Source organism: Leiobunum rupestre, chromosome 8, assembly GCF_980474605.1.
Source record: "Leiobunum rupestre chromosome 8, qqLeiRupe1.1.hap1, whole genome shotgun sequence".
Lineage (NCBI taxonomy): Eukaryota > Metazoa > Arthropoda > Arachnida > Opiliones > Sclerosomatidae > Leiobunum > Leiobunum rupestre.
Window position 1 is genome coordinate 44,305,124 of NC_143391.1, and position 13,118 is coordinate 44,318,241.

Sequence of the window (13,118 nt, forward strand, 5' to 3'; positions counted from 1 at the left end):
TATCTTTTGAAAGAGGAAGAAGGCAGGAAAAATAAATTTTACTGTCCGAGTGGGTATGCTGACACGACAGATTCATTGGGAAATATAATTCCGGGAAGTTGGCATCAAGAATTAAGGAACGAACCAGCTGAGGCTTTTATTTCACACAGGGCGACAGCTGCAAGAAACTACACTGTCGAGGCTTTCGATGTAAGACAAGCGTTTACTCGTTATTTTGTTAGTAAAGCCGGTGAAGTAGAATGGCAATGGAGCCTATCACGTGTTGAGACTCTTGAAATGTAGCCTTAAAAGTGTTGTTAAGATATGAAAATTATAACTTATTTATTTTTAAAATAAAAAAGGCATTTTTATTTAAGAACTGAACTTTTACAATGAATACTCAAAGTTTTGAATACATTTTAAACTAGAAACTGAACTTTTTACAATAAATACTCGTAATACATTTTAAACTAGGAACTGACCTTTAACTACTAAATACATTTTAAAATGATAACCTCTAGGTGCAAAGTTCTTATTTTTGACCATTAGCATAGGCCATCATAATACCAATTACTTCAAATTCGCACTCTTGTCTCTTCTCTGCTGGTATTTTCTTCAACAGCCTTGTTGCATATGTTCCAAATTCTGAGTTTTCCACATCCACTTGGCTTAATTCCCTAAATATTAATTGGTTAATTTGTTTTTATAATTTTACAAGTTTTTCTTACTTCGTGGTCACTTTGAGAGCTTCTAAAATCTCTGGTGGGCAAAAATTAACTGGCTCGTCATCAGTTTTAAACTTTCTTTTCTTCGTTATACCACTTATTCCCTTGGGTGCATTAGAACTGGTACTGCTAAGTGGCTTGATTCCTTTTTCCTTGTCTTGCGCAGTAGTTTTAGCCATAGTGCTTGCAGTAGTGGTAATAATATCCTCATTTTGAAGTGCATCGCCTTTCATGAAGTCCTCATTATAGATATCATAATTTTCATCAACAATATTAAACTCTTTTCCACCAATTTCATAAGTAACATCGCAATTTTTGGAAGTGTCAAAGGAAAAACTTTCAAAATTTGATGATGTCCTAAAAAATGTAAGAAATAAACATTACATTATGAATTCAAACTATTAAAACTTCTTAGTTACTCTCTACTTCCAACAACGTCTTTCAAGAAAAGAAGTGATTTAAAGAAAGGCCATTGAACGTCGTCAAATATATCATCATCTAGCCCATCACCACTTTTGGAAATAGTAATGGACTTATAATAGCCTCGGAATTGATCATATAGTGTTTTCCATAGTCTTTTGCAATCTTCCACTTTAATAAATTTAGAACTGTACTCTTTCATTCTTTTAAACTAAATTATTCTCCTAAAATTTACCTGAGATTCCCATTTCTTTAGAAATTTGTTTCCACATGACAGCCTTTAAATTTACATCTCTGTATTCCTGTAGTGACCTATTCCATAAAGCTTCTTTGGGTTGTATAACTTGTATTAACTTATCTTTCTTGTTGTTTATAATGTCTTTCTTTTCTTTCGCCTGTAGTTTTAATAAAGCTTTTAACTCTTTCGTCGACGTTTTATTACTTTTAGGGGGCATTTTGCTACCTAACACAAGAACTTGAAAGAATTTCGCGGTAAAAGAACAGACGCTTTTCTACACAATATCCGATTGGTTGTAAAATATATGTGACGTCACTCGTTCAATGGATTAAGAGTGAAATATCTGTTTGAGTTAGGAGAGAGATTTTCTAAAATTTATCGCAATATCTTAAATTTCGAATTGAAAATCGTAATCTCAATCGCGTTCGAAAATGTCGTTGCTAAAGATTTAGATATTTTGTATTGAAAGTCTTAATCTTTGACCGTTACAATCTTATTCGAAAACGGGGCTTAACAGTAGAAAGCTATAACAAACAATGCGATATTCTGCTTTTCCTGCACAAGTAGTTTTCAAAAATTGTTTCTTATTGCACTTCAGACTTAAGTCATTGTTTTATAAGATATTTTCAAACTTAAAGTAAAGTGGGATACACGAATTTGATAAGTGTACAAATTATAGTTCGTAGCTAGAACAGCTGCCTTAATTAAATCCACGCAAAAAACCATTCGGTTAAAAATGGCAAGGTCCTTTAAACAAAAACGTTACGTCCTATATTACTCTAGGCGATAAAAGTCGTGAAATCAAATAACGTCATAAACTGGACTTATTTGTCGACAAGTGATGTGCTCTGAAGTAACATGCTAGACCTTGCGCGTCCTAAGTGTTTTACTGAGTTAAAATCCTTTGTACAACCATAAAACATTTCAAAGAGATTGTCCGCCCTATGGCGGACAACCCCACCCTGATCGAACGCAGCGCCCCTTTTTACCTACCATCCACCTATAAATATGTTGCATACATAGTTTCAAAGAATATCCGTCATAGCCGGCATTTTGACCTTTAACGCCCTCTGGCAGCTAACTGTCCAATCTGCGACTTGCAAGACTATTTTTTCGAACACAACGCCACGTTTTCACCAAGAATCAACCCTCAAACCTTTTGCATTAATTTTTTTAAATCGCTGGTCGCACCGGTTTAGTACTTCTTTTGTGTTTATTACTCCATGGTTTCGTTACCGACTCGCTGAACTGTACATTTGTCGCCGTAACTCAAGAACTATACCAGATAGAAACTTCTCCTTTCGAAGGAAACTATGTGAGCTTAAATTGAAACTGTATACCAAATTGCATTTAAATCGGTTCAGTTGTTTTTGTTGTAGAGTGGTCTGCGAGGAGAAGATGGAAGAAGAAGAAAAATTAAGCCTAAATTTGCCCCATTACTACGAAACGTCGCGTCAACCCTGTTCAATGGAATTCGTATAGGTTTGTCGCTTGCCTGTAACCTTTCAAACGATACATAACTTGTTTTGATACGACCTATAGTTTTTGAGATACGGGGGTGTATAATCGGCTTCATTCTGACTCGAGAATAGGTATATGTGTTATTGTGTTTAGGTTTCTAGGCCTACCTTAATCTCAAAGGTTTGACCTTGAAAAAAATACTAAAGCTTTAGGTAAAGCAGGGTACATGAAAATGTAGAATGTGTCTGAACTAAACTCACTTTGTCACGTGAAGTAGAGGGTAAGAATTGATTTTTGAAAACTACATTTTGTATCTTTCGTGCGGCAACGCTTATAATAATTAAAGGGATATGCAAGTGATGTTGCATGGGCTTTGCGTCATAATTTTATGATTTGGTAAATTTGTAGTCATAATTTTAACCAAATTACCTAAAATCTGAACCGTTTAGAATTTTGTAACAGTCTAAACTTGTTCAAGTTGACCTTTATGGGTGCGTTTTAAAAACACGTAGGGTGGGGGCCTCTATTTCGAGTTAAAACCTGGGCCCCACGTCAATTCGCAACGCCACTGTTAGTTCTCTCAACAAAGTTTCATTGTTTTTCCTTCAAAACATTATTTGTAACCCACCCTTTTAATTTTTTTATAACTAACATTTTACAAGCGCGAAATTCTTTGTCGGATATCACAACAATAAATGAGTCAATTTAATGTTTTATCATATCTTACTTTTTCTAAAATTAACTATTTACAATGTCAATTATTTAATAATACTAATCTTTTAGTTGGTTTTTTAAGATGTCCTAACAAAACGCCCTACGCATTTTTATAGAGCTCTTTCACTAAATTATTTTTTGAATTTATGCGACGTAATAACTTTTTTAATGCTCTTGCACCGTTCACAGCGCCATCTCACTTTCAGAAAAGAAACAATTTTTGGCGCCATCTTAGTTCTCGGCTTTGAAATGCATCCCCTAAAAGCGTTACCCAAAATGTAAAAAGAACGAGAAAGGTTTGGTCGGGGGCAGAATATTTTGAAAGTTTAAAACTACAAGTTAAAAACCATATTTAGATAAGATTAAAAAGTCTGCCGACAATCGGGACCCGTAAAAAAAATAAACGAAAAAGAGTATTTGGTAGTGCATCAAGTCTGGACTAAGGCTTATTGTATTAAGCCACGTTTTATGCATTTTCACCGACAATAAATTAGTTTTATCACATTGAAAGCTACCCTTACCAAAATGTGAGTCTTACTTTAGTCACTAATTAGTCTCAATGAAGGATCAAGAATTTTTAAGTATTATGTAAGCATAAAAAACTGGGACCCAAATTTTGGGTCCTAAATAAAATCTATTTTAGTCTCACTAAAAGAGTTTTATTAATATATATTTCAATGAAACTCATTATAGTCTCATTTGGGAAGACCCAATTCTGGAGACTTGAGAGAAGCTTAATTGAGAGTTGATTGTGGGTTACAATATTAGATTAGAATAAGAGTTATTTAAGACTTCACTTTAGTCCAATATTGGGAGACCCATTTTTTTGGGACTTGAAAGAGGCTGAATTGAAAGTTGTTTATGAGTTATAATTTTAGATTAGAATAAGGGTTATTTAAGACTTCACTTTAGTCTCATATTGAGAGACTCAATTTTGAGGACTTGAAAAAGGCTTAAATGAGAGTTGATTATGGGTTACAATTTTAGATTAAAATAAGAGTCATTTAAGATTTCACTTTAGTCTCATATGGGGAGATCATTTCTGGGGACTTGAAAGAGACCTAATTGAGAGTTGCTTAGAGCAGCGGTTCCCAAAAGGTGTTCCGCGGAACCCTGGGGTTCCGTAAAAGGGTCAGAGGGGTTCCGAGAATTCGCTGCGTGGCCATCTTTGTTTGTGTCAAGAGTTTAAGATGAGTAAAAAAAAATGAGTTTGGGTTCCGCCAGAATTAGGTGGATAATTTAGGGTTCCATAGCAAAATAAAATTGGGAACCGCTGGCTTAGAGGTTACAATTTGAAGTTAAAATAAAAGTATAATGACCGCTTAAGTTTGATATTAAACAGGTTATTAAAAGCTTATTGTTCCACTGCCATGATGGATTGCAACTTGAATCTTGGTTACAAAATGGTCATAAGGGATGGGCTGGCTAATTTTGGTTAAGCTCAACTCACTTGAAACCCTCTCATACTTAGAATTAAAATTTTTGTAATAAAATAACCATTTAAAAATTTTAAGTATACTAAGCAGTGTTCCTAAAATGTCACTTTTTTCGAATATAGGCCATGTCACTGGTAAATAGTGACAAATAATGGCAAATTTGACAAATAATGGCATATAGTGACAAATAATGGCATTTAATGACAAATAGGGAAATTTATTTTTTTTACTCTTAGAACACTTTATTTGCTAGAACTTTTAGCAATGAACAAAATAAAAGGTTTAATTTTTTTTAAATGTTTCAATCATCTCATTAATCATCTGCCAAACATTTTATATATTTATGCGAAAAATATACAAAATAGCCCCATTATTGGCTACCCCGCATACTATAATTACAAAAATAGCCTTAAAATGTTTTTATGGTATTTCATATGAAAAATTTATTAGTATTTTTACTTTTTCTATTATTTGCCAGTATATGTCAATTTGTCACTAAAAATCATTATTTGCTATGACACTTTTTGCCACAATTTGCCACAATAAATGTCAGGTGGTATTTACCACCCCGGAACACTGATACTAAGTAATATAAATATATATAAAATTTTAAACTAGGATATTTCCTTTCAAGTAAAATTAATTCCGTAATAAACTGAGCTGAGTTAAAAGTAGCCTAGCATCTAGAGCCAGCCATGAAGTCTGGAGATTTTAGAACTTGCAATCCAGCATGGCAGCTGAACATAGTAGTCATTTTTGATTCAGTGTTTAATAATTATCTTAACGTTGGATTTGAACGGACGCCCGACCGTGAAAGTGGTCTGCTGTATAGCGACCGCCATGCAATAACCGAGGGGTAAGACACTCTGCGAACTCGGTGACAGTGCTAAATGGAACTCGCGAACTCTTGAAAATATGTAGCTTTAACAGTGCTAAATGCACGAACTCGGTGTACAGATTATCTGAGACTGTCTTACCCCTCGGCAATAACTGGTGAAGAATTTAACTATAAATCACAGTGGACTGCTCACATATAGGGCACCCTGGTTGTATATTAGTTTTACTCATATCGGCAGATTTACCAGTATATCCAGAGTTCCTACACAGTTCTGATGAACCCTAAGAGGAATCTATGGCTGGAATTATGTTTATTGATTTAGCTTCAACGGTTTTTACTTCTATTATGTCTGACAAATTCCCAAAATTCGTATGTAGCTGCTTCAAACCTCAAAAGCCTAGTTTAGATCATAGACGAAGAACGGGTAAACCCTGGACAAACGACGTACGCGTATTTCCGAAAAAAATGTTATCTCCGGTAGAGGCGCTACTCGCTCGTATTGGTGGTGCACTTTCGTGCCCCCCACCCGGATGTTTATCTCTGAAACTTCCGTTTCCTGTACGCGTGAGTCGCGGATCCAAAACGTGCGTTAGGCTTAACACAAACAGGAACGAATTTTAAATTTTAGCAACTTGATATTGCCAAAAATGGACGTAATTTGAATGACACGATTAATGGTAAGTTGCGTTATGGCCAATGTGTTTTACGTTTCAAACCAAATATTAAAGTATGTTGATTTTAGACTGTGATAGTAAATCAAAAACATCTGAAAATATACCTGAAGATAAATTATATGAAATGCTTTCTGGTACGTATCATGCTTTTTTCTATAATGTACTTTGAAAAATAAAGAATAAATTTTATTATAGAAGATGAACTTTTTGGTGAAATTTTGAGTGAGACAATTAATGGTAAGTTGCGTTATGGTCAATGTGTTTTACGTTTCAAACCAAATATTAAAGTATGTTGATTTTAGACTGTGATAGTAAATCAAAAACATCTGAAAATATACCTGAAGATAAATTATATGAAATGCTTTCTGGTACGTATCATGCTTTTTTCTATAATGTACTTTGAAAAATAAAGAATAAATTTTATTATAGAAGATGAACTTTTTGGTGAAATTTTGAGTGAGACAATTAATGGTAAGTTGCGTTATGGTCAATGTGTTTTACGTTTCAAACCAAATATTAAAGTATGTTGATTTTAGACTGTGATAGTAAATCAAAAACATCTGAAAATATACCTGAAGATAAATTATATGAAATGCTTTCTGGTACGTATCATGCTTTTTTCTATAATGTACTTTGAAAAATAAAGAATAAATTTTATTATAGAAGATGAACTTTTTGGTGAAATTTTGAGTGAGACAATTAATGGTAAGTTGCATTATGGTCAATGTGTTTTACGTTTCAAACCAAATATTAAAGTATGTTGATTTTAGACTGTGATAGTAAATCAAAAACATCTGAAAATATACCTGAAGATAAATTATATGAAATGCTTTCTGGTACGTATCATGCTTTTTTTATAATGTACTTTGAAAAATAAAGAATAAATTTTATTATAGAAGATGAACTTTTTGGTGAAATTAAAGGAGACTCTGGGCAAACTGCAAATTCCACTGTTTGTAAAAAATGTCAGCTAAGGGAGTACATGGAAAAGGAAAATCAAACGTAAACCTTGGATTTAAAGTTTTTAATGATTAGTTATGAATTTATTTTTTTTTTAATATTTTAAATAAGGAATAGAAAACCCAGACAGAAGAAGTTGGAAAATATAACGATGACTCGTAAGCATTACTGTTTAGCCAAGTATGATTAGGGACTTCTTTTTTGATTTAGTCATTATTTTAATAAAATTTAGGAAGTGAATTTCTGGAATGTTCAGAAGAATTTTTTACTGAATGCAAAAAAAAATTGGAAACTTTAGAGAAGCCCTTTCATTCAGTGGAGTACAAAAACATACTAGCCTGGCTCAAAACACTTTCATTATCAAACATTTCTTACTGGGAAAAGTTAATTACAGAAAACTTCACTGAAATATCTCATGATCGATATTGGGCCAAAGTTTTTACTTTAAATCGAACCACAAATGAAATAAAAGATTTTATTTCAACTCTTGATGTGAGTTTTTTTTATATAAAATTATTAATTGGTGTAAAATAAATAATATTTTGTTAAAATTAATATGCAGGTAAATGAAAGTTTGACGATGAAAAGCAAGGAAGTGGCTGTAAGACTTTTGATGGATGAAATTTTCAACTCGTTTATATCGTACCAGCCACTAAGGAGTTCTACTAATGGAGAGCCAGAACAGTATTATCATAATGAAAACCCTGAGACTTGGCATTATGTAATTGGAACCGTTATAAGGAAACTTCTAAAACATCCAGAGGGTCAATCCCTTGAAACAGTTTTGAAGTTCAATGGTGGTACAATTTGCAAACTGCCAGATGGCTGGACCTCGATACAAGATCGTGGAGGGCTGATTTACTGCTCCCACGAAGCGTTCTACTTTTTCAATTTTCTACTCAACGAAATTGCGCGCTTTTATGATGGCAAATGTATTGAAAACAAAAAAATTAATGCTGTTGAAAATGTTTTTAAAAGTTCATACGTTTTGAAGAAATGGAACTCCTTTTGCGCACCATGTGGATTGTCACCTCAAACGGAAAGTAAACTACTGAAATTAGTTGTATTTACTGTCTGCAATACCATGGGCAACGGTGAAAGGAAAAAACTCCACAATAGCTTTAAAGCTGAAGCGAGAAGCAAAGCAAACAAGGTCAAAGCCAAAGCAGCGTCAAATTCTAAAGACCGATTAAGGAAAGCCCTAGCAGATTGTTATAACTTTTAATAATTTGCTGTTTTATTGGAGAGTAATTGAAATCTGTGATTGAAGTACAATTTTTTTTTTATTTAAATTGCAATATAAACTAAAATGCTGTTTACAATTTGTAATTTGGGTACAAAATATACTCATTTGATTTAAAATGCAATAAACTAAGTTCCTAAAATCAAGTTTCTAGAGTAATGTAATTTAGTTGATTTGTTCAGTGTTTCCACCCGTTACAGATATTTTAAGGTTTGCGCTTCTTAGCTGATTTAAATTACCGATGCAGGTAGTTAACTGATCAAGCGTAGGGTTTGTCGCACTACCGCAAGCTTGACGGTGGCGGCTAAATTCATGTTCCAAAGGGTCTTGGTTAAAATGGCGTGTGAAAACGAAATTCGCACCCTTGTTTATCAAAAATGGTATTATCTCGAGCATTGCCTTGGCTGCAAAGATAAAATTATGGTTATAATCTATGTGATTAAACAGGGTTGCCACAGTACCTGGAAAAGGCAGGGAATTTTAAAATGGATCAAAAAGTCAGGGAATTTGGAAATTATTAAAAAAGTCACGGAATTTAGATTTTAAAAATTAAAAATATTTATATTTTTATGGGATCTTTCTGGGTGAAATGTGATTTTTAAATTTCTAAAACATTTCAGGTCAATTTACACCACATGTAAATTAAAGACAGTTTCTTCATTAAATAAATAGCTTTTTAACTATGAAATTTTGATATTTTTTGCTGAAGTAAGTTGGTAAATTGGTCAGGGAAATGGGTATTATAGGGTCAACGAAAAGTTAGAAAAGTCGCGGAATTAGAAACTGGAAAACTGTGGCAACCCTGTTATATGAAATAATACTGTCAATAAATTTATTACTTGTTTGAATTAATCCAGTATATGTTTCACGACTTATAAACATACGGTTACGTTCAGTTGCGGAGAAATTTCCAGGTAGAGTTTTAATTTGTTTTTCCCAATTTTGTAAATACGGCAAGAAATCATTTTCCAGCCATTTAAGACGCTTATCATTTGAAGACTTGAATGGATTAAGATTTGGGTTTCGAGTGTAAAATCCTTCTGTGCAGTTACTGGTATTCATCACGTCAAACCATTTATTGAACATTTCCACAAATTTTATGGTTTCTGAAAACTTATCTCCAAAGTCCTTGTGATTTTTCATATAATTTGCCATTGATTGGGACAGAATTTGTGCAGCATACTTAACGCGCATTTTGCTAAATGGCGTTAACTTGACATGTTCAATCATAATTTTATGTAGTTGTTTTAAATTTCCCCTAGTTTCTTGTTCTAAATCAAATATTTTCTCAAAGGTTGACCAAAGTATATATTGTCCATTTATAAATAATTTTCGAACCCCGCAACTATCTGTACTGCTGTGTACACAATTCCTTACAGTTTTCAACAAATGAGGAACATCAAATATAAAATAAATGGCTCTTTCTTCCAGAGCATATGGGTTTCCACATTTGTAATTCACTTCAGATGTAGTGTGAGTTGAAAAAAATTTTCGGTTCGTAGAAGCTCCATCTCCTACGATACACAAAATTTTGATACCACACATTTCAAGCTTTTTCACAGCCTCCCAAACAATATTAGAAAGTTTCTCAGCTGTTAGAGAATTTGTTGCAAAGTACGCTATGGGGTATTTCACATTGGAGGTTGCTCCTCGAAGCATAAGCATTAGGGAATGTGTTGCTAGTGGTTTTTCTTGAGTGCTTTTGTTCTCCATTGCATCAATCTGTTCGTACGTGTCATTTAACTTCGTGAATCCTATTAGATCCCCATATTTTTTTTTGTATACCATATCTTCTTTTATCTTGATTTCGTCCATCAAAATACAAAAATACTGCTGAAACAGGGGCAGAGAGCTTGGGCGTATTTCTTCCACTATTCGATTCAACACTTTATCTTGAAAACCAGGTTTACTTTGGAATTCTACATTGTGTCGAAATAATGTATTAGTACTTGGGAGCTGCAAAGTTTCTGTTTCTCGTAGCACTTTATACAGCGAAGGTGATTTTCTGTACATAAATAGACACCATTGTACTACTAATGGATGCCAGCGGCGCTGTGTCGGATGTTTTTCTTTCAGCATTTTCAACTGAGTTTCTAAAAATAAATCTGCAAATCTTTTTTTTTCGGGTAGTTGGTCCACATGGTTTTGAAGAATCTTTATGAAAGTATCATGGTCTCCCTCATCGATTACTTTCCCCTTGTTTTCAATTTTCGATTCAATTAATTTCAATTTCTGTTTCAGATCTTCATTTTCTTTCAACAGTTTTTCTTTTAACAAATTAGATTCTTTTAGGCTAAGTAAAAGTTCATTTTTATTCATATTCATCAATCTAGGTTTCTTTGTGGCATTATTTGGTTTAGCTTCATTTATGCGCTTTCGGGTCAAGAGCATATCAAATTCATGTTTTAAAGTTACACATTTTGCGCAAACTTGTTTTCTAGACAAAAGCTCACATTGAACATGCCGCAAAGATGATGTAAATGGACACAAAATTTTGACTGTAGAATTCATTCTTTCAAAATGTTCAATATACTTTTCATTTTCGTTACCTTGACAAACATCAAATGTGTCCAAATAATCTAAACATTCAAAAAGTCCATTTTTTGTTGATACGTGAGATGGGAGATCATTCGCAACCGTACATATTTTGTTTAGTACTTCCAACTTCAAGGCAAGCGTGTCATCTATGGTCAATTTTAGGATAGTCTTGTTTGTTTGTGAATTTACTTTAAAAAGTAACATTTCATTGAGCGTAAAACTTAAACACCAGTTCTGTGGTAGTTTGAAGTTCAGAAGTAATTTTAATTTGTCAATATTTGGGCAACTAATGCTGTACTTGTGGTCTAATTGGTATGATGGTAATATTGGTGTATCACTGGCATCATCGTATTCTTCAATTTTGGTAGCAGTACCAATTTCTACAGATAAACCAATGTCTAATTCCGAAATCGGTGGTTTGATTGTGCATTTGTTCAGTTGAATTGATGTTCCTCTTTTTTTTAATTTAAATTCTTCTGTAGCTCCAAAAATAGGGTCTGGAAACATTTCAGTAGGCCCATTACCTCCTTCAAAATGCTTTGAGCAAACAAATGTACTTGAATTAACACGTTCAATGGTAAAAACTGAGCGATCTAGCAATTGAAGCCACCGAACACACTTACGATAATTTGTTTTTGGCTTGGGGAATGGCACAAAGAACACATTTTTCATATGCTCTCTATTCGCATAGCGACTATCACTCCTACAGTGCTGATAAGCACAGGACTTATTTTTTGGCATATTAAACAATATTTTTCAACAAATTCAACTACTGACGACAAAGGCCTAAAATTTTATACTTATTTAAACGCTAACAAATGGCGGGATTCGGAAAGACGGACTACCGGAAATAAGAGAGAATCTGAGAGATGCGGGGTTGGGGGGTGGGAATTTATTTCCCGCGCATGCGCAGTTTTTGTTACTCTCGTGGAAGCCACTAGAGGCGCCTCCGTAACGCACCACCAGCGGCCTAACAATATAAATATCTGCCCTAATACAGTGGAAGGCGTACGTCGTTTGTCCAGGGTTTACCCGTTCTTCGTCTATGTTTAGATCGAGTCTCCTAAAAAAGTATTAAAAAAGTCTTAGTAGAGTCTTCTACAAATAGTAAAACTCAGGAATAAATAGAGTCTCCTACAAATAGTAAAACGCAGGTATAAATAGAGTCTCCTACAAATAGTAAAACGCAGGTATAAATAGAGTCTCCTACAAATAGTAAAACGCAGGTATAAATAGAGTCTCCTACAAATAGTAAAATACATGTCTTAATTGAGGCTCCTACAAATAAAAAATCATGGACATAAAAGGAATCTCCAACAAATCACAGAAAGCGAATTTTAATGCAGTGTCTTTCAAATCGCAAAAATCATGTCTAAATTGGGTTTCCTAAAAATTAGAAAATATGGGTTTAAATCGAATCTCCTAGAAATCACGGAAATAGTGTTTAAATCAAGTCTCAAACAAATCGCAAAAAAACAAATCTAAATTAGGTCTCATAGCGGGATCTTAAATAGAGCTAAAAACAAGTCTTCTTTAAGGCTAGCTTAAAGAAACGTAAATAAAACTAAATATTTTTAGTCTGAGTTTTGGACTGTGGGAGACTTATTCGGGATTTATTATGGGCTTTGAATAAGTCTTTTTTAATGTTTTATTTTTGAAACATAATTTTGGTAAGGGTAATTACCTTCGGAATATTGAAAAATCTAAGACTAGAATCTCTTTTGCTACTCCTACGACAAGTGTTTAAACAACATACTCGCCCCATATTCCAAATTTGAAATTTTCAGTCGCCTCAAATTTTTAAGTAACTGTTATGGCAGCCACCGCTTATTTTTTCTTAGACTTTTAACTATTATTTTTAATACAAGTGGGTGCATTAATTAATCCAAGGC

At 33.5% G+C, this 13,118-nt stretch overlaps 1 protein-coding gene across 1 annotated transcript; it reads right to left on the reverse strand.

Annotated features, from left to right (window-relative positions):
* Window positions 1–511: 511 nt before the first annotated feature.
* LOC149933440 (uncharacterized) lies at window positions 512–1,579 on the reverse strand. The gene is made up of 4 exons (XM_090157297.1): window positions 1,360–1,579; window positions 1,124–1,295; window positions 708–1,061; window positions 512–656 (listed from the first exon to the last, which is right to left on the reverse strand). Exons 1-4 carry the CDS (start codon window positions 1,577–1,579, stop codon window positions 512–514), a joined length of 891 nt encoding a protein of 296 aa, XP_090013423.1.
* Between the last annotated feature and the right edge of the window lie 11,539 nt (window positions 1,580–13,118).

Coding starts and splice junctions, on each gene's coding strand:
- LOC149933440 (XM_090157297.1), bottom strand. CDS start 1,579: ATGCCCCCTAAAAGTAATAAAACGTCGACGAAAGAGTTAAAAGCTTTA. Junction 1,296..1,359: donor TAAAGAAATGGGAATCTCAG/GTAAATTTTAGG, acceptor AATTTATTAAAG/TGGAAGATTGCAAAAGACTA. Junction 657..707: donor GCTCTCAAAGTGACCACGAA/GTAAGAAAAACT, acceptor ATTAATATTTAG/GGAATTAAGCCAAGTGGATG.